The 20,144-nt window shown below is 41.4% G+C and overlaps 3 protein-coding genes across 12 annotated transcripts; 2 read left to right on the top strand and 1 right to left on the bottom strand.

Annotated features, from left to right (window-relative positions):
- Positions 1 to 945: 945 nt before the first annotated feature.
- LOC132984804 (transcription factor JunB-like) lies at positions 946 to 2,919 on the top strand. 3 transcript variants are annotated; one of them, XM_061051805.1, is made up of 2 exons: positions 946 to 1,427; positions 1,675 to 2,919. In XM_061051805.1, exon 2 carries the CDS (start codon positions 1,713 to 1,715, stop codon positions 2,604 to 2,606), a length of 894 nt encoding a protein of 297 aa, XP_060907788.1. In that variant the 5' UTR covers positions 946 to 1,427; positions 1,675 to 1,712; the 3' UTR covers positions 2,607 to 2,919. The 3 variants fall into 3 exon arrangements, with proteins under 3 accessions (XP_060907788.1, XP_060907770.1, XP_060907780.1); XM_061051797.1 differs by having other exon boundaries at positions 948 to 1,409; XM_061051787.1 differs by having other exon boundaries at positions 947 to 2,919.
- Positions 2,920 to 3,985: 1,066 nt separating this feature from the next.
- prdx2 (peroxiredoxin 2) lies at positions 3,986 to 8,667 on the bottom strand. The gene is made up of 6 exons (XM_061051819.1): positions 8,536 to 8,667; positions 7,457 to 7,577; positions 7,117 to 7,270; positions 5,234 to 5,356; positions 4,973 to 5,103; positions 3,986 to 4,364 (listed from the first exon to the last, which is right to left on the bottom strand). Exons 2-6 carry the CDS (start codon positions 7,557 to 7,559, stop codon positions 4,282 to 4,284), a joined length of 594 nt encoding a protein of 197 aa, XP_060907802.1. The 5' UTR covers positions 7,560 to 7,577; positions 8,536 to 8,667; the 3' UTR covers positions 3,986 to 4,281.
- A 2,074-nt stretch (positions 8,668 to 10,741) lies between these two features.
- LOC132984767 (protein Wiz-like) lies at positions 10,742 to 16,068 on the top strand. Of its 8 annotated transcripts, none has more exons than XM_061051775.1 (9): positions 10,742 to 10,876; positions 11,361 to 11,445; positions 11,630 to 12,133; positions 12,256 to 13,038; positions 13,213 to 13,575; positions 13,774 to 13,988; positions 14,097 to 14,286; positions 14,678 to 14,837; positions 15,099 to 16,068. In XM_061051775.1, exons 2-9 carry the CDS (start codon positions 11,433 to 11,435, stop codon positions 15,250 to 15,252), a joined length of 2,382 nt encoding a protein of 793 aa, XP_060907758.1. In that variant the 5' UTR covers positions 10,742 to 10,876; positions 11,361 to 11,432; the 3' UTR covers positions 15,253 to 16,068. The 8 variants fall into 8 exon arrangements, with proteins under 8 accessions (XP_060907758.1, XP_060907721.1, XP_060907749.1 ...); XM_061051738.1 differs by having other exon boundaries at positions 11,627 to 12,133; XM_061051766.1 differs by having other exon boundaries at positions 10,754 to 10,876; positions 11,334 to 11,445.
- The last annotated feature ends 4,076 nt before the right edge of the window (positions 16,069 to 20,144 follow it).

The following is a 20,144-nucleotide window of genomic DNA, read 5'->3' as shown; positions in this document are numbered from 1 at the left end:
GGTTTAACTTTTTTCTCTGCTACATTTACCTCTCACACTTCTGGTTTATTTCTGGAGATGCAGATTCATTTACAATATGTTACATGTTCTAATGACCAAGTAGCCTATTAAAAAACAAGGTATTCTGGATAAAGCAACTACAATCCCACTTACTTTTGATGGTTATTAAATTGAGCATGCCACATAACAGCTTTTACTTTTAGTATTTTAAATGTGTTTTATAGCAAAAGGCCTACTTTTATATCCATGTTGTTGCTATTCAAACTTCTATTACCATTGCCCTTTTGTGTTGCCTGTTTTTGCCTGTTCACTTGATTGTGTGTGTGTGTGTGTGTGTGTACTTTGTTTTTCAACTAAAAACTGATTCTACCAATTAACAAAGTATGATGATGATATGTGCCTTATCCTCGTATTTAAATGTGTAGGATTCTATCTTTTATGTAGGTATAACCCTTCCAGATGTTGTTTTGTAAATCCCTGTGCATTAAATAATACAGGCCTATTACTGAAGTTTTCTTTTTGTTTCTATCACGTGACGCTGCTATTTTGGTTCAGGTAAAAATATCTAAGCCCACTCCCTCCACCAGTAAATGAATAATGGGCTTTATCTGAGTTTTATCTGAATAAATACTTCAGTTCTCTTTTAATTTGATGCATGTAGCACTATCTGACACCTTATCTTTTGTTTTCGCAAGACACCCATCATGCTTCATGCATTTCTGAAGACAACGCCTCTCCCTGCCTGCGGGGTGAAGGAGCGCAGTGCTGCGTCTCCTCCGCCTCCCACATCCAGGAGAGCTGGAAGTGCGCCAGGATGGGATTGACTTCCCGCTCCTGTCAGGGAGGAACTGGTTTGCCAGGATACCCAAATATGGACCGACCGATATCAAATAGGACCGCATGACTCAGCACCAGACTAGCCTATATATCCTTACGGATGGGACTGTGGCGAAAATGAAAGACAAAGTGGATATTGAAGTTTTAGGTGTCCTGTTCAGGTCTGAAGAGGCTCATTTCGCTTTTGGTGGAGCTGCGAGACACATCCAGACGGATCTGTTCGCCTCCTACTTCACCATAATGAGTGAGAATCTGCCCCGGAGGTATTTTATGTACTTACCTGGGTTACGTTTTCCCTGGGCCGAATAGGCTGTGTCTTGTTTACAGTCGTAGTTCCTGGCAAAAACGTCATCAACTGTCTGACAACTCGGAAGCGGGGACCACACAGACAACCAATCAGAAGGCGGGCAGGAGCGCTCATACACTCCGAACATTTAAATACAGCGCAGAATTCCGGCCGCCTGTCACTTTACAGGAAACGAGAGAGGAACCCATTTCAAAGCAAAAAGAAACACGGGTGAAATGAAAACATCTGAATTAGTCACTGGACTCCGCTTTGAATCCAACTAAAGGTACAAATCGACGACTTGGTACAGTACAGTTCCACTATTTTGGAAGTTTTGCTCTGTTTTTGATAGACTAGATCTTCAGTATAATAATAGACTACAGCGGGACTTTGTGCCGGAGCTTGAATCATTTGGGACGCTGACGCCTCGGTGTCCAAGCAGCATCTTTACAGCGCACTTTTAACATTTGACTGTGTGATTTGAAATATGTCCACAATAATGGAACAGCCTTTTTATGACGACTCGTTTCTCTCTGCTTATGGCCATCCAGGCGCAGCACTGCCAGACTACAAGCTGCTAAAGCAGAATATGAACTTGAACTTCCCTGATTCATATCGGAACTCAAACTTCAAGTCGCAGCACCTGCGCGCCGAAAGTGACTTCTATTCAACGGGGACTGCGGACGTCGGCTCCCTGAAGCTCGCATCTCCTGAACTGGAGCGCCTCATCATCCAAAACAGCAACGGGGTCATCACTACAACACCGACACCTGCCCATTACCTCTTCAACCGCGGGATCACAGAGGAGCAGGAGGGCTTTGCTGACGGTTTTGTGAAGGCTCTGGACGATCTGCACAAAATGAACCAGATGGCACCTCCAAACGTGGCCATTGGTACCGCTGGCGTTTCCTGCTCAGGTCCAGTCTCGGTGTTCGGCTCTTCCATGCAACCAGAACCTCTAGAATACACCAACCTAAGCAGTTGCGCAACGAACCCCAGCCTGTCCTCTGGAGCAAGCTATCCCTCTACAACTATCAGCTACCTGCCTCACCATCAGTACCACCAGCACCCCCAGGCCGTAGCGCACGGATCTCACCATTTCCAGCACGCCCTGGCAGGTGCAGGCATCCACTCACAGCGGTTCGGCGGGTTGAAAGAGGAGCCCCAGACAGTCCCTGACATGCACAGCAGCGACAGTGGGTCTCCGCCGATGTCTCCCATTAACATGGAGAACCAGGAGCGGATCAAAGCGGAGCGCAAGCGTCTGAGAAATCGACTCGCTGCCTCCAAATGTCGGAAGCGCAAGCTGGAGCGCATCGCCCGCTTGGAGGACAAGGTTAAGGGTTTGAAAACGGACAACGCCGGGCTGTCGAGCACAGCTTCTGTACTGAGAGACCAGGTGGCGCAACTCAAACAGAAAGTCATGACACATGTGAGCAGCGGCTGCCAGCTTATGTTAGCGCCCAAAGTAAAGTCTTATTGAAGAAACAGCACTTTTAAAACACTGGACATGAACTGCACTGACACAACGAACAATGTCTTTTGAAAGAACTGGATCATTATGGTTTCTTTGTTTAAAGGAACTGAAGCCTACACGGAAATCACAAAAGACTTTAACACTTTGGGCATTTTTGAATACGTTTTAAAAAGGTCCTTTAGGCTTTGCCTGTTTACATTTTACTTTAATTGATATTTGTGATGTATTCTTGTGTAAGTTATTTGCGTTTGTCAGGTTGAGCCTGTATTTTTTTTTACCTGTACAGTATATATTTAAGTAAATGAAATTATGAAACAAAGCTATACCTTGTTGCTTCTTATTGAGGTTTGTGTCTATTTAAAAATGTCATCTCTTAGGGATTTTTTTTTTACAGCATTTACGGTTAACATAACCACACTGTTGTCAACAGCTAAGTTTATAGTGGTAACATAGTTTGACGTTGGTGACGTCCCAGCGTGGGATTGTTTCATTATTGACGTACATACGTCTGTCCTTATATGGTCAATTTTGCTGGTAAACGTCACATCACGAGAAGGTTTCCGGGAACTCCCTCCTACACTGCCCGTACAAAATGCTGCGCTCTCCCCTTCACACCGCACTGAGTGTGTGCGTGTGTGTGTGTGATTTGTCAATGAGTGGTTTATCCGAATCAGGGGAGTTTCCCCGTTCAGCTTTCAATTTCCCAAAACAAGTCGTGAGAACACTTGCTCAGAAGAAAAGGGGTGAGAAACGGAAGTTCCAGATAACACTCAGAATAGACTCGAGATGGGCGAGAGGCAGCTTGAAATAACAATGGGGGTCAACAGCTAAAGGAGACAAATGTTAGATAAGCTGACACATTATATCGAAGAAACACACAAAAAAAACGAAATCACTGATTTATAGACACAGAATGAGGATTATGACTCAAGACTGCATTGCTCGTCTTATTTTGTGAGTAAAATAAGACGAGCACTCTTAACTTTTCTCCAAAACAGAGATAAGTATCTCTAGCTGGAAGGTAATAGGCTACAGGTCTGTGGGGGAAAAAATCCAACAATCCAATATTTCCCAATAAGCGTCACCACCATTTGGCAATGCCAGGTTGTTATGCTGAGTCAACCACCGCAATAAATCCAACATTAACTAAGACTTCAGAGCCATGTCATGCATTCAGATCTGCATTTTGGCACACAGCCCAGGACTGATACACAACGTTTTAAAAACTGTGTCTGTTGGCCTAATACTTCAGAGTTGTAAAGTCACTGAACTGGTAGGCAACCAAAACGGTTTCAAGTGGTTTCATGGCACCACCATGAGGTCAGATATGGAATTACTTTCTAAATGTTTATCAGTCCAGATACCTTTGTCAAACAAACCCACAGTCACCATTTTCCCGATGTTTTAATAAAGTTGGTAGCAAATGATTGACAGCAAAGGGAAAAACAATCAATACTTTTATGAAAAAAGAAACAAAACGTTCAGTGCTTGAGACTATGAGGTGGCCTCACCAATTGTACATTGGACGTACAAAGACAAGATCCCCAATTGAAGGATTTATCGAACAACTTGTGAATTTCTTGAGTTTAACACATTGGACGCCATGATACTGCTTCACAGGGACTACCCTTATCTGAAGGCAAGTGCTATGGTTAGGGAGACCACTAGAAGATCTTCCCGTTTACTGCTTGGAGAAGAAGTCTTTGCTCTTCTCAACGTCAGGGATAATGGTGTCGCTCCCTGGTTTCCATCCAGCAGGGCAGACTGTGCAAAGAGAGGAAAAGGTACAAAGTTTGTTAAGTGAAAGACTTTGAACTTTACATACTCTAAGGACAAAGTACAAGTACATGTGTCAATACCCAGGAGGCTAAACTAATAATGCATCATCTGCCCCGAACTAAGTATGTTTTCCAAAAAAGGTTCAAGCTACAAATAAGCTATTTTTGTTTGTTTTTTAATTAGAATACAGTACATTAACCCAATACCTGAGGCACATGAGCTTTCAAAACACCATTTTCACAGCTCTAGGTGTCCATCACTCATCAAAAGGACGAGCAAAACTCCATATTTACTAACTGTTCAAACTGATCATATATGAAACAGGATATAAATGACAACCGTCAAGGGAAAAAAATAAAAAACACACACAACTGCAAAATAGGTAAACAACAGCTAGTGATGACATTTCTAGCAGGTGCTGAAGGCTACATGATTAATGCATTAAGTTTAATATTCATCATTTTGAGATTCTGGTCAATATAGCTTTAAAGCAGATAGAAAAGCTTTAATAAAGGGGATAGAGATTTCCACTGAGTATTTTCATATGATACTGGAGAGGGAAACTTTGGGTATTAATAAGAGATGTCACTCACCCTCTCCGTATTTATCAGTGTGCTGGAAGGCCTGGACCAGGCGAAGAGTCTCATCCACAGAGCGACCCACAGGCAAGTCATTGATGGTGATCTGTCTCAAGATGCCCTTGTCGTCTATTACAAACAGACCCCTGCGGAAACATTCATTCAGATTAGAGGAGGTCATTGTCTCCATTGTGTTTGATACGATTGTTTTATACTACTCATACAACTATTGTTTCAAAAGAAAGCTTGCTTTAGAATAACACACGTCTGCCTGACCTGTATGCAATGCCATCATCCTCCTTCAGCACGCCGTAGTCTGCAGAAATTGTCTTGGTTAGGTCAGCCACTAGGGGGATTTTCATATTACCCAGACCTCCCTGCTTCCTTGGTGTGTTGATCCTGCAGAATATAAATAACAATGTAGATAGAGAATCAGATATCAATTGTGTTCTAATAAATTGGGTTGTGGCCTGCTTTCTGTTGGACAGGCAGGTGCCATACACCGGCCATGAGCTTGTGCTAGCTTACTAAATTATCGGCTTTTCCATTACAACAAATGCAAAATTCTCAGGTAGCTTGCAGAGTAGGTTGAACCATTAAACGTACACCCCTGCAGTGGGCATTTGAATGTTGTGTTTACAAGCTGCAACGGACCCTACTAGTGACTCTTCATTTAAGGTCTTAATAAAAACAGGAAATTTATCAAATTAAAAAGCTCCTCAGGGCTGGGCGGTAAATTGACTAACAATAAACTTTACTTGTAGAAAATCTTGATTTTAAAGAATGAAAATCTAGATTTTCTTTTTAACTTGCTGCGCCGCTTCCCTTGTAGTCCTTCCTCCCGTAGTTCACATCCTCCCCCTTCGTTCACCTCCGACAGAGTTCCTCAAACACTGCTGAAGTGGCTCTCACTCATCTGTACCCTGAAACTACTAAGTGCTCTTTGAAAGACAAGTTTAAACTTGACCCCTAAACTTCAACCCCTAAAGAGAAATTCTGCTTACTTTATTAATCCTTGAAGGAAAATTCAGTTTGCTTTAGGTAAATTTTATTGATAAAATAAAAGCAAAGATTTTAGAAGAAAAATAAATTGAATGTACTGTGAAAAATGTATATTTAATTTATACATACATATATACATATATATATGTATATCCACAACTTCCCAGTTTGGGATCAATAAAGTAATTCTATTCTAAAGGCCATATCGCCTAGCCCTAATGCACCGTATTACCAACAAGACATGAGAATGAGGTCCAGCTCATCTAACACTAATATGTCTCAAATGTAATACTGTCTTCAAAACCTTGAATAAAGAAATAGCGCTCAGTATATTTGGACTTATCAATACTTTGCAGAAGCGCTGGACATGAGATAAACTGATAGAGCAGGGTGTGTTTCCTCTCACCAACTGTACTTAATAACTGCCAACAAAGACCGTTCTGATCCGAGTCTCTCGTAATCCACCTGCCAAGTGAATACTAACCTCAAAAGTAACCTGTAACAATATGTTCTTTAGAAAAAGAAAAGTTGTTGGGAGTTATGCTTACTCCATGTCAGCATGATGGATTTTATTCCCTCAGTTTTTAAAGGGGACATATTATGAAAAATGCACTTTTAGTGTTTTTGAACAGACCTAAATGGTAACCCGAGTGAAATAAATCCATCCAGTCCTTCGTTTGTGGTCTGCATACACCACAGAGAAAAATGCTCTGTTTCAAATGTGCTCTCCTTGTGATGTCACAGTGGGATTCTGGTAAAAAAAAAAAATCCCCTCCACTCCCCTGGTATCTCCACCCATGGACTCCACCCCCAGACTAGAACAAAACTTTTGTGCAGGTCCTCCATTTGTATTGTCACTACAGAGGAGTGATGTGTACTGAGAAAACTCGGGGGGGGGGTCATTGCATTTAAAGAGACACACACACCAAAACGGAGCGTTCTGAGAGAGCTGGTTTATACAGGGTCACAAACCTCCTCTGGTGCTTGATTCATGTTATATTCTGACCAAAACACAGCACAGATGTTTCATTTAGACCACAGGGGGACTGTTTGAAAAGGTGGAAAAGGGGGATAATATGTCCTCTTTAAGTTTTCAATGCATACAATCACAACATTCAGGGTACAACTCAAGTCAGGATGGGGGAAGGAATTCTCACCATGCCAAGTGACTGAAGTGGGAGTCCACAGAGCAGCCGATCACCTCACAGCCAATACTGCGGAACTCCTCTGCCCTGTCGCTGTAAGCCACAATCTCAGTTGGACACACGAATGTGAAGTCCAGGGGGTAGAAGAAGAAGACCACATATTTCCCTAAAGGGGAACAGGGGGAGGCTAATGAACCAATACTAGTCTACATAGAATGTAAATACAAAGGTAAAATCAGGAAACCTTACAATGGAAAAATTAACTATGAAAAATAAAATCTTCATAATGTTCGGTGCTCTGGACTGGAAAACTAGTTTATTACAAAGCCCATGATTCATTAGACTGTGTTACCTTTGTAGCTTGACAGCTTGATGTCCTTGAACTGTCCATCCACTACAGCTGTGGCTGTGAAGTCTGGGGCAGGCTTGCCGATTTTAGCGTTTCCAGAGGACATGGTGGCGGTGACAAAGTACTGCGGGAGAGACAGGACATATAGGTACCAGAGGAAATTCCTGACGCTCACACGCCGTCATAGATAAGTTCAGATGGGTGGAGCCTATGGTTGCATCTAAGTACTCTGGAAACATGTGTCAAAGATTTAACATGCATGAAAAACTGAAAATGTGCTTTAGGATTTAAGCCTAGGTTTTTCATCGCTTTGGTAATTGGAGTATTGCTTCAAAGCTTGTTCAGTTAGGCAAACCACAGAGAGTCACATGCAAGTCATGTTGAGCCAGCAGAGAACAATAGCCTATTAGAAAGCTTACATAACCAGGATCATCTCATACTAATAAAAGGTGCTTGTTTGATATAAACCTGTTTTAAACAAGGGATGTACATGTGATTTATCCTATCGGAGTTGAATCTTAGGTTATAAGATTTACATAATTGTATTCATTTACACACTAAACCTAGTTTGATTCAACTAATCCTGCAGAGCAGCCGTGATCTGTTTCTACTTTGAATAATGACGGTGATGGCACGATAAGATGGTATATAGACAGTCTCAGTTACATATCTAAATCAGAGACTCGTCTTTCCGTCTTCTTTTATGTTAGAGAAGCAGCAGACATTGCTTGGTCAAAGTTCAGCTGTATTGCACAAGGCTTTACATTTAAAGTGGTTTGTAAAACGCAATGAAACGAGCAAAGGTTAAACAAAGTAGAAAGGGGGGGGGGGGGGGGGGGGGGCAGAGTCTTCTCTGCTGCAGCAAAGGGGACAAAGAAAGATCCACAGACAGGCCCAACTAGTAAGGAGGGGAGCCACTGACCCCCGCACTTGCTGGCTAGCTGGATGTTAGCTTATCGTTAATGCAAAAGCCGGATATTTAGATTTGTGTAAGTTAAATAGTTTCACCTGCTGTCCGAGCCATGCAAACATAATGTAACTTTGGAAGTGATTAGTCATTCTAAAATAAACGCATTACTCACCTGTCTTTACGTAAAGCCGAGGAGAACTTGGCAGGGATGAAGTCTGCTGCTGGCAGGAGAAGAGAGCACTCAAAGGAGGGACGGCTGTATGCAAGGAGGAGGCGGGGCCAGGAGTGACACCCGGAAGTGAAATAACTGCCTTCAAAGTAAACCTCATTCAAATTTACAGGTTTTCTCAGTCGCTTTGGTACCTTTCTCGAATCATCCTCGACATTTGCAAAACTGGAAGTGCATTTCTCAAAACAATTCGTACAAATAGCAAAACACCGTGGATTAACTGCAAAAGCCAGTCTCTTGCTCAAAATCCTTGGTTCATCTCTCAAAAGTAAATATCTGTGTCAATGAACATGTCAGTGCCATCAGAATGACAAGTCCTTGTGTCATTGTGTACGGATAAGACAGTCAAATTGCTTAGTCATGTTGTCAATATAACAGTGTACTCTGGAGGGGTGTTCTGATATAAACTATGGTTAAAGTCCTGATGACAATTATTGTAAATTGTAGGTTACACCTTAGTGTATGTGGGAGATTGATTGCAAGAGACTGGACAAGATTCACATTTACGCTTTTACTGTTTGTACTGTAATTTGTTGACAGACCATGTCATTGCGATACAGAAAGGAAAAGACAGCACTGCATAGCACAAAGAAAAAAACAAAAGTAGAAATGTGAACGTAGGACAATCTCCTTAGGGAAAACTGTACATGCAGTGCTGTAGGAATTACAGTGCAGTCTTCCTACACCTCCTGACGTTCCTGTCTGTTGGGCCACAAATTCTCATCCACATCACAACAGATATGTTCTCTTGTGATGCAGCGTGGAAAGAATCTTTTAGAGTGTCTTATCCAGCCTCTGCAGGCATCTGCTGTGATGTCATCACACGCTGCATCCATGGCAGCCAGAAGGGTCATCTGTGTATGTGGCTGGCGATCATATACTTTCCATCTCCATGCTGAGAAATATTCCTCAATGGGGTTAAGGAATGGGGAGTAGGGGGAGAGGAAGTCCATCAGCATCCTGTTGTGGGTCGCAAACCATTGCCTGATAATGTTGGAGCGATGGAGATTCACCTTGGAGCAATTTACCAATTCAGGACAGATTTAGAAAAAAAGTCTAATGGAAATGTATAGAAATATGTTTGACATTTTATGACAACTTGTTCAACCATTTTGCATGTAAAGACTTATGCGATGAACTAATGCCTCAATGTTGGGTTGGGTGAGACTATTCAACAGAGACCCATTATAATACATTTTGATCAACATGACATAAGCAATTGATAATGTAGGAAACAGCAGAGAATTGTACATAATCACTTGCATGGATGTACCAAAGCATTTGCAACTTGTTCAAAGAAATCAGAAACTGCTTTTTTGATGTGCACAAGTGACACAATGATGTGAAGATTGAACAAGTAGTTTTGAGAATTTCAATTCTGATCTGAGAAATGTCCCAAAGCGACTGAGAAAAACTGTACGAAAAATTAACTGCTCTCAACGATATAAAAACAATATGGCATTGCAATCTTTCAGAAGATATATATGAAAAACTAACAGGTGCAACTCAAAACAGTAAGGACAAATACAAGACATTGTATAATATTAATAATAAAATATAATAAAGAACTTAAAGAACTAAGCCTTTTCTTATATTGTGTGTTCTTCTACAATACTGAAAAGTTTCTTAGCAACTTAATTTTAGGTGCAAGGGTGAGATACAGCAGCCAATAATTTGGGATGAGCTCCCGTCACTTCTGCGGAAACAGAAACTTTTTGTAATGAAGGTTAGGTTAGGTTCAACCCACACCCAAGGCCAGGTTGAAAACTACAGAACAGTTTCACTTCTGAACTTCTTCTTCTAGAGTGTCCGAAGTGCAATGTATCCACAGGGGTGCCTCAAGAGTCGGTGCTCGGTCCCCTTCTCTTCTCCAGACACACCACCTCATTTGGTGCCACTCATGGAAACTTTTTTAGGCACAATACTTTTATTTTCTTTCTTTCTTTCTTTCTTTCTTTCTTTCTTTCTTTCTTTCTTTCTTTCTTTCTTTCTTTCATTCAGCTCTGGATCTTTCTTTCTTTCTTTCTTTCTTTCTTTCAACTCTGGATCTTTGTTTGTTTCTTTCTTTCTTTCTTTCTTTCTTTCTTTCTTTCAGCTCTGGATGTTACCACTAGGCTTTTATTTTGGTGAAAAACAAACCGGTAGCGTGCAGAGAATTACTTCCGCTGCTCTCGTCAGTGTGGGAGAAACAGCTGTAAAGAGACTGTTCGTTCTGTTTATTTGAGTGAATTTACTTTTATTTAGACCCCAAAGTCGTTGTTGGGTCTCTGATCCGGAAACTGGGGTTTGTAGTGTGACATTTCTTTGGCTAAAATGTAATTCAATTTGATATAGCATGTAGCTAACGTTAGCTCCCAAACAAAGGGTGGATCATTCCGGTAGCTTTTACAGCCTCAATGTTTAAGATGTTTTATCCACTTAAACTCTTAAAGTGCCGCTATGTGTATTATCATGTAATGCTCCAAGGTGCACATTGTTAAACAATACGTAACAAACATTTAGACTTGTCTTGGGCTCTTCCTGTTTTATGACATAACATAATAAATAAGTTATTTTCTACAGCACTTCAGATGATTAAAGTGCAGTTATTTATTCACAGTTTACAATCAAGATGTTTCACTTTATAGGTTTGCTGTCTGTTTTGACAACTTGTTTGTATTATTAGTGCCTGACTGTTCTTTATTTCTGTCATATTTGCATCACGGACAATGATATATGATCTCTAACACTGGCTGTTTAAGGATTAATATATTTGATTTATTTCATAGTCTTGAGAAGATCGACTGGATCTGCAAGAAGTCAAACTTCTAATTGCTCAGGAACAACCCACATTTCCAGCCATGGATTCTCAAGGTAAGAGACAACATGTTGATTACAGGATTAATGGAAGGACTTTAACACTGACTGTCATGTGTGGAATCAAACAGCAAGATCTGAGTCAGAATATCTATTTCATTTGTTAGCTTAATAGATAACAGACACACCAAGTGGACCCCTTTATATTGCAATGAAATCTCCCATTTCTACTTCCCAGCAGCAAACCCTCAGCCAGTCATGTGTGAGGTCTGCGGGACGTACTTTGAGACACGACGAGGGCTCTCCAGTCATGCCCGTCTCCATCTCAGACAACTTGGTGTTACAATGTCCGAAAGCAGTGGGGCTCCAATTGATCTCCTCTACCAGCTCGTCCAGGACAGAGATGGCTCCCTACCCGATTTCAAGTCGGAGGCCTCTGTATCCGAGCCAACCCCTCCCAAAAAAACGTCACATCAGGAATCCAGGGCACCGTCAGTGCCAGAGGACAGGAGTGCCTCCGTCAAAGCAGGAAGTAGAGTCATAACAGCGTCACAAAAGATGACTCATCAGGGATCTTCAGCCAGACTGAAAGAGTCATCTACCTCTCTCCCCCCCGCATCCCCCTCTGGTCTTGGACTGTTTGAGTCTGAAAGACATGAAGGCAGCAGCTCATCCTCCTTAGACCACCAAACCAAAACAAAGCCCATGTGGGCGCCACTGGAAACTGATGCTCCAATCACCTTGGGTATGTATGAACGGAGCTTTGACCCTAACAAACCTTATTTTATGATATGAACTCTCATGTCAGGTAGTTAGTAATGGATTTTTTGTATTTTTTTGTCCTAATAAGTGACTCCTTTTTCTCAGACACCAACGATGAGGTCCATGTTTGCCAGCTCTGTGGTTGTTGGTATGAGACCCGCAAAGGGCTGTCCAGTCATGCTCGGGCACATCTGCGCCAAATTGGAATCCCTGACAGCGAGATCAAGGGCAGCCCAATTGATCTTCTATACCAGATCATGGAGGAGGAGGACCTTAAGCCCATCAATATCAAGCAACATAAGGAGCATCCCCAAAACAGCCCTCCTAGATCCTCCAATAAACGTCCCTCTAATCTGTCCTCCCCAGCTGCGTCTCCCCCCAGCAAACGGCCTAAAGTGTCAGAGGATTGCACCTGTATTCTGTGTGGAGAGGCGTTTGAGAACCGTAAAGGCCTGGCCTGCCATGCTCGCTCTCACCTGAAGCAGATCGGAGTGGTTGACCTGTTGGGGAAAAGCTCCGCCATTGAGACTGTGCAGGAACTGGTCAGCAGCGGCATGCTGGAAGCCTTAAAACCACCCAAAACAAACTCTACTACTAGCTCGGCTTCAGTTCCAGCACTGTCTCCAGCGGCAGGCGGATCACAGACCTCGTTTCCCTCCTCTTCCGCCACTCCAAACCCTGCCAAGAACAGTTCTCATTCTCTTGTTCACAGGGCCCCAAAAGCTAAGAAAGGCTTTCGACTAGCAGTGGACCCCCTTCATAGGAAGCCCAAACCTGAGCCTGTGGAGATCGAGGTTTCCCTTCAAGCGCAAGGATCCAGCAATGGCAGCAACTCTCCCATGCAGGAATCACCTGCTGCTGTTGACTCTTCAAAGCCTCTCAATGCAGGTAAAGCAGAGAAAACTATTCAATTTAATTCATTGTTGTTGAATGCTAGTGGTTAGGGTCAATTTTTTGATTCCTACCATTTGGGAAAAACATTTTTTGCATGTAGTCTTTCTGTGTTTTTGTATTTGAGCCATTGATTATGTGTCTTCTTTATTTCACCTGAACCGTTCACAGTGGCCTCTACAGACGAACAGTCCCCTCCTACAGTCCTCTGTGATTACTGTGGCCAGCTGTTTGAGACTCGCAAAGCCCTGTCATGCCACGCCCGCGCCCACCTGCGCCAGCTCGGCCTCAGCTGGTCGATCAAAACCTCCCCAATCGATCTTCTCAAAGAGTTTATGATACATGGTGAAGAAGGCAGGAAAGTGTCTACGTCAGGCAGGTCATCAGGCAAAGCCACGTGGACCCCTCAGGGCTCCAAAAGGTCCCTGGACAGCCTCCAGTCAGGGGAAGCAGCCACCAAGCCCTGCATCGCACCGCTTGATTTTTCCATGAAAGACAAATCTCCATCCTCCAAGAGTGGCTCCTCACACAGTGGTGAGACATTAAATGGCTATTAATAGTAGTATAAATCTAGTGCTTTTTTAAAGCTGTGTTTACACCTGTGTTGCCATTAAGAAAAGTTTTATTCTGATTTGTAGAAATTATTAAATGATTAATAATTCCTTCCCAAACTGTCACTGGTGATATAGAAACTTATGGTTTAAAAATCTTTCACTCCTCTTTTTGTGTCAGACACTTCCTGTGAGCTCTGTGGGTTCGATTTTGAAAACCGCAAGGCCCTGGCCAGTCATGCAAGAGCCCACCTGCGACAGTTGGGAATCGTAGAATGGAAGACAGATGGAGCAAGTTCGCCAATCGAGCTGCTCAATGAGTTGATCCGAAGGGACCCAGCCAAGGTAGCAGCAATAACCCAGCGCTATAGAAGAAGAGACCTTCACAACAGGAAGGTAAGCTGTCCTCTAAAATATTCAACTAATAATTCCCATTTAGAATCAGATAACTGAGCAATATATTCTGCATTAAATTCTAACTTGCTGTTCAACTATTTCTTGAAGTCTGGGAGAGCTGTTGCCTCACCCTCGCTGTCGACAGACTCTGACTCAGTGCCGGGCAGCAGTCCGAAGGCAACGGCGCACCACCATCAGCACAGGAAGGGAAGAGAATACTCAGGCTTATCAAGACCCTCACAAGGCCACACACGGACTTTTGGAGCCCACAGTGACCCGAATGTGCGCCCTAGAAGCGGTAAGATATAGAAGTACCTGGATACAGACTAGGCCCGGGATGTTAAGAAAAATAACTACAAATTTGAGAACCTACACAGATAACCAAAAAAGTCATGCACCTTTGTTCCTGCTCGATACAGGTCCTCAATAATTTCCATGATGCATTCGTGGAAATGTTTAATTTCCCCCATGTATATTAAGGCTGTTTCTGAACATTGTTAAAAATGGTAGATTATTTGAATAATACAACTGCAACACACAAGGCCAGTTGTTCATTTTGAGCCAATAGTTTTTTATATGGCAGTACATTAACATGGGATTTAAGTATTTACCTTTAATATGCATCTGTAATACATATGTACAGTAATTGATTCTGCATGTTATTCTAATACCTTTTTGTGTGGTTTCAGGGGTCCATCCACTTAAACACACGGTACCTGCACAGGGAGAAAATCAGGACACCAATTCCCAGCAGCCTTCACGGTCAGGTAGCATCCCTGCTATGCTGCCAAAGCCCCCTCTAACACAGCTGGTCAAACTTGTGGGTAAAATGTACTCCCTCAAGTGCAGGTCAGTCTAGAATGTTGAAAATATGAAGAATTACATTTCCAGTGTCCATTCTGTGAATAACAGGGTTTTCAGCAGAGAAATAGACCAGTAGGGTGATATTAAAGAAAAAATGATCAGATTAAATAAATGTTGAATCTTTGTCTATAGCTCAGACAGTCACACGATGCCTCCTGCTGATTCATAACATTCTGAATGTTATTAATTGTTGTTCCCAATTTAAAGAAGTTAAGATAACACTCTGCTCTTCTTGCTGCCGTGCAGGTTCTGTGAAAAAGTGTTCCATGGACCTCTGTCCGTTCAAGAGCAGTGGATCACACACCTGCAGGAGCACATCCTGTCTCTGGGCTACAAAGGCAAAGCATCTCCTCCTGCACCAGTGGCAGCTCCAGCACTCGTCCATCCAGTCGCTGTCTAACAATGGAACCTGTCTGTCATTCAGATGAAGAAGAACTATTTTCTTTGTGTCAATGTTAGTGTTTATATGGTCAGAAAAGTGAAAACTAGATGTTCCCCCTTTTGTCCTGGAGAGGGCATACATGAGCCGTACAATAAAAGCAGCAGGTTGTAATCCACTCAGGTCAAATCTACCAGCAACAATAGATCACAATACTGGTCACTTGTATTTTGAAATGGTTCATCCCTCAATTTGATGCCCAGTGTTTCCTCCTCCTGCTCATAAATTGTTATGTTTGTAAAGATGTGAATTGTGTTTGACTGGATTTAATGTTGCACTCTAAGAGAAAAGTACTGATTGATGATTTTCTCTTTTGATTTTGTCCTACAGAGCAAGACGGGTATGTTCACCATATCACACACTTAATCTCCTTTACCTTAAATGCCTTTCAATGGAGTTTTATGAGTTTATTTTTTCAAGTGTTTGACAATTAGTCAGGAAACATCAAGATGCAGAATTAGTCTCCAACTGTGGACAACTTGGTATAATGAAGTGAATATCAGAAATGTATTCATGATTTCAGTTCTTGCTCTTATCTTCAGGCATACCTGCTGATAATGTGATATTTTCTTGTGCACATTTTACATTTCTATTTTTAACGCTTATTTAAAAAAAAATCTGTCTTGTATCTAGTCTATGAAATGTTTTTTGTTATTGTTTTTTTTAAACCAATGGCATTTAAATACAAATCAGTGGATGTAACAATGTACAACTTGCAATTTGCCGAGGGGCCCTGAGCTCACTATAATGCATAATAAAGTTAGTCCACATTTCCAACAGATGTGATTTTTTTTCTTGGAACAACACATTGTACAGTTTTCTATTTAACTTGTGAAATCAGATGCATCAAGACTGGGCTTTTCCTTTACTAGAGGCTACTCTATCGAATGTTTAGGGCCAGAGACCTGTTAAAAAAGATCAAATGTTTTAAACTAGTTGATCAAAAACATCTTGAACTTTTAAGAATCAGATATGTAATCTGTTCTTATCAGAAAATACTTAAGCCAAACTTGTATTTTCAATACCAATCCTTCAAGTTCTCGTCTTGTGTCAATAGTGTGGCTTTAAATTAGATTTCCTTCACTTTCCAGGGCTAAAGCCATCACTGTGTCAACAAAGGGTCATTAATCTCTCTGCCTGTATCGACACAGCAGAAGGTCCTCTATTCCGCTCCATGAGACACAGTGTGAATCGTTTAGCCAAATGGTAAATATTTCAAATGGTTTCCTCTGGACACACTGTTGAAGAACAATCTGCATCTTGTGTGTAAAACAAGACACCATTTTTGGGAAGTATATGTAGAAAATATTATTCAAATATCTAATGAATTTGGCTGCTCAAGTGTCACTCCTACTTCCATCTCTTTACGGGTGGAAATAAAAAAAAAGAGGTTAAAGAAAGAGGAAAATCTTTGTGCATTTGTGACTGGTGTGTAATGAACTGGTACTGAATGCACCATCTATAATGCAGTGAACTAGTGAAAACACCTTACAGGAGAGGCTGAGAGAGGATGATATATTATAGCTTTCCATGCAGCATAACCATCAATCATCTCTGTTCTACTCTGTCTCCACAGTGCAGTCCACGGTCTCCACTTCCCTCTCTGTCTGCCATGTATAACTGATATGTCTCCTGCAGTCTCATTCTTTGTAATTCACTACCAAAGGGACATGGCAGTGATTCAAATTACTCTTGACCACAGATATAGAAATGTGTTTTCTGCTCCTCTGATTTGCCAACCTTAAGGCATCTTCAGAGGGAATACGTTAACATCATAGTTGTTAATGTCAATGTTAGACTGATCAGTCCATTAACATGCTTTGTAGTTCCTGCTAATAACACACATACCTTTTACCATTTTTACTGACATATGGTTTTGCAAATCTAATAAAGAGTTTGGTCTAGACCTACTTGTTCTGTGGGTCTGTAGTGTCTGGAGATAACATTTCTTATGAACTGTCACTGTAATAATAATGATAATAATAATAATAATAATAATAATAATAATAATAATAATAATAATAATAATACATTTTATTTAACGGCGCCTTTCAAAACTCTCAAGGTCACCTTACAGAGCAGAGATAAAAACAACAAAGTAACAACATAACGATAAAATTAACATTAAAAACACAAAAACCACAAATGTACAGGATGTAAAGGAGTAATGAGAGCAGATGGGGAATCAGACTGAATATGGCAGTTTAAAAAGATTTGTTTTGAGATGAGATTTGAAAATGGAGAATCCATATCACGGATTTGTGGTGGGAGGGAGTTCCAGAGGTGGGGGGCAGAGCGGCTGAAGGCCCTGGACCCCATGGTGGACAGGCGGGCGGGTGCTGCAGTGAGTTGAATAGAAGAAGAAGACCTGAGTGCGGGTAGGTGTGTTGATGTGCAGGAGTTCAGAGAGGTAAAGTGGAGCGAGGTTGTGGATGGCCTTGAAGGTGAGGAGCAGAATTTTTAAGGTGATGCGCTGTTTAACCAGGAGCCAATGAATGTGCTGTAGGACAGGGTTGATGTGATTAACAGAGGGCGTTCTGGTGATGATGCGAGCGGCAGAGTTTGTGGATGGACTTGAGAGGGAGACCAAAGAGAAGGGATTTGCAGTAGTCAATGCGGGATGTAACCAGGGTGTTGACGAGGATGGCAGTACTTCTGGGAGTGAGGGACGGGCGATTAATGTTACGTAGATGGAAATAAGCAGACCGGGTGACATTATTGATGTGAGCTTGGAATGATAGTGTGCTGTCTAGGATGACACCCAGACTCTTAACCTGAGGGGAGAGAGAAACTGAAGAGGGGTCAATAGCCAGAGAAAAACTGTCGAGTTTGCAGTAAGTTGGTTGATAGATTTCTTTATCGCTGAAATAATTCAGTTTACAGGCTGGAAAAAGTGGTTTGGTCTCTGTAGTTAATTGCCCATTTCATAACAACTGACCTTGGAATAATAATAATTTTTCTCTGATTATATATTCCTTTAGATTAATTATAAAGATGAAATTTGGAAAATGGACATTTGATAGTTATGTAGTAGGCTGGGAGATGCTCTTAGCCCAAACCATAATGTTTGGCTTAACTTTAAAGATAGTTTTGGTGCTTTAACCAAACAGTGTCTGTTTCACCAACTGTGACAAAATGATCACAGGCACCAGAACTCACAAGTTAATTTTTATACATTTTTACTGTTTTATCAGGAGAAGGGAATAATGGATTCAAAATGTAGTGTATTAGTAAGGAGACACTGCGCATGTTTTATTAATACTCATCTTTGTTATTGCATTAATTGCTGCAGCAGAAGACTTGATAATGTTTCACTTGTCAGATGTCATGACAACTCAAAACGTCCTCTGTTAGAAAGTTTTATAAAACGACCTTATTTTAGTCCAAATACCAGAGAGTTTAGGAACCTCTAATGTTTCTTTCCTTGAACAGGAGGTTATAGTTAACGAGTGTTTTGGGGATGGGGTGGGGATCAATAAGGAATAAAGCTTTCTTTCCCTCCTCAACTGTGTCTATGACTCAGTGTCTGGAAGTAAATTCTTCCAACATCGGCAGTGTGATTTATAGTATGTTTTCCAGGCTTGGCAGAAGATGCAGTTTTATCACACAACTTGTGGCTTCACATTCATGCCTTAGAGCAGTGGTGTCCAAACCTTTTTTTCTTGCGGGCCAAAATTGTCGTGTTAGAATCGCTCGCGGGCCACAGGTTTTGTTTTTTAAAATATAGTTGAAAAAAATAGTAAGGCTTTGTAGATCAGAATCAAAAGGCTCGCTAAAGAAACCCTTTAATAAAAGGAAATTAAATATTTTGATTTCTTCATTCTACTTCATTCGTTTTTTTTCTCAGAATCAAACCTGTAACGTGGTTAATTTTTTTGGAAAAGCTTTCTGCATTCAGCTCAGGTCATTAAATGGTTAAACAACAGTCCGCTTGTTTGCAAAAACTTTGCATACGTTTTTTTTCATAGTTTACAAAAAAATGTGGAAAATAGTAAAAACGGGACAGATTCAGTGCAGCTCTGGCTGAGTAATTGTTTCTCCTTTTTAGCTGCTTTTCCGTTTTCTAGTTTAATCTTGATTTAGTTTTGGATTACTTTTAATAACCTTCAAGTGGAGCCTATAAGTTCAAACACAGGTGACTTGTTGATGTTCGTGGAAACATCAATGCATGCAAAAGAAAGAAAGCCATCAGGGCCATCGATTACAGGGTGTGATTCAGCATTTTTTCTGTGCTGTACTTTTCAGTCAGTTATGATCAGGTCAGCAGACTCAACTTGGCTGCTGAGGTTGCCAGTTTTGCATTGTGTCGTTTGGCAGTGTACAGACTCCACTGACACTGGATATCAGAGGTAAAGCTGGTGGCTGTGCTGCTACTGGTCATATTATGCCAGTGTTCTTCAGACTGCTCCAATGACCCTGTATGACTCCTCTGTCGGGGTCACAACAGATCCTGGATCAGTCACACAGAATCCAAAAACCAATTTGCCACAAATATTTGTATGCCTCCCAACACTTTACACTGGACCAATCACTGCTATGTAGGCCTATTTTTTTTATTCCAGCCCAGACTCCTGTTTGCAGCTAAATAAGAAGTTAACAAGGAAAAGTTTGCAAAGGAAATTAACTAAACATAACACAAACACAGCCAATGATTTAACAGATGCAACTCCACCCCCAACCTTCACTGTGGAGTTGAACAATTTGAATGATAAAAACAATTTGTATTGCAAAACTGCCTCTGATTACATACCACAGAGCACCATTATCCTACATCACATATAAAACTATCAAACTGTTGAGTATTCATTTGTTCAAGCACAAGAAAACACAGAGAGAACCTCATAACCTCTCTG

This window comes from Labrus mixtus, chromosome 2 (genome assembly GCF_963584025.1).
Source record: "Labrus mixtus chromosome 2, fLabMix1.1, whole genome shotgun sequence".
NCBI lineage: Eukaryota > Metazoa > Chordata > Actinopteri > Labriformes > Labridae > Labrus > Labrus mixtus.
Note: the sequence above shows the minus strand (reverse complement) of the source record. Positions and strands in the feature narration are given on the sequence as shown.

Bases quoted from the DNA above. Each gene is read 5' to 3' on its own strand.
- LOC132984804 (XM_061051787.1), top strand. From the start codon at position 1,611: ATGTCCACAATAATGGAACAGCCTTTTTATGACGACTCGTTTCTCTCT.
- prdx2 (XM_061051819.1), bottom strand. From the start codon at position 7,559: ATGTCCTCTGGAAACGCTAAAATCGGCAAGCCTGCCCCAGACTTCACA. The intron at 7,271-7,456 runs GTAACACAGTCT...GTTCCCCTTTAG, and splicing joins CAAGCTGTCAAGCTACAAAG to GGAAATATGTGGTCTTCTTC. The intron at 5,104-5,233 runs GTCAGGCAGACG...ATGTTTCCGCAG, and splicing joins GATGATGGCATTGCATACAG to GGGTCTGTTTGTAATAGACG.
- LOC132984767 (XM_061051738.1), top strand. The intron at 13,576-13,773 runs GTGAGACATTAA...TTTTTGTGTCAG, and splicing joins GAGTGGCTCCTCACACAGTG to ACACTTCCTGTGAGCTCTGT. The intron at 14,287-14,677 runs GTAAGATATAGA...GTGTGGTTTCAG, and splicing joins GAATGTGCGCCCTAGAAGCG to GGGTCCATCCACTTAAACAC.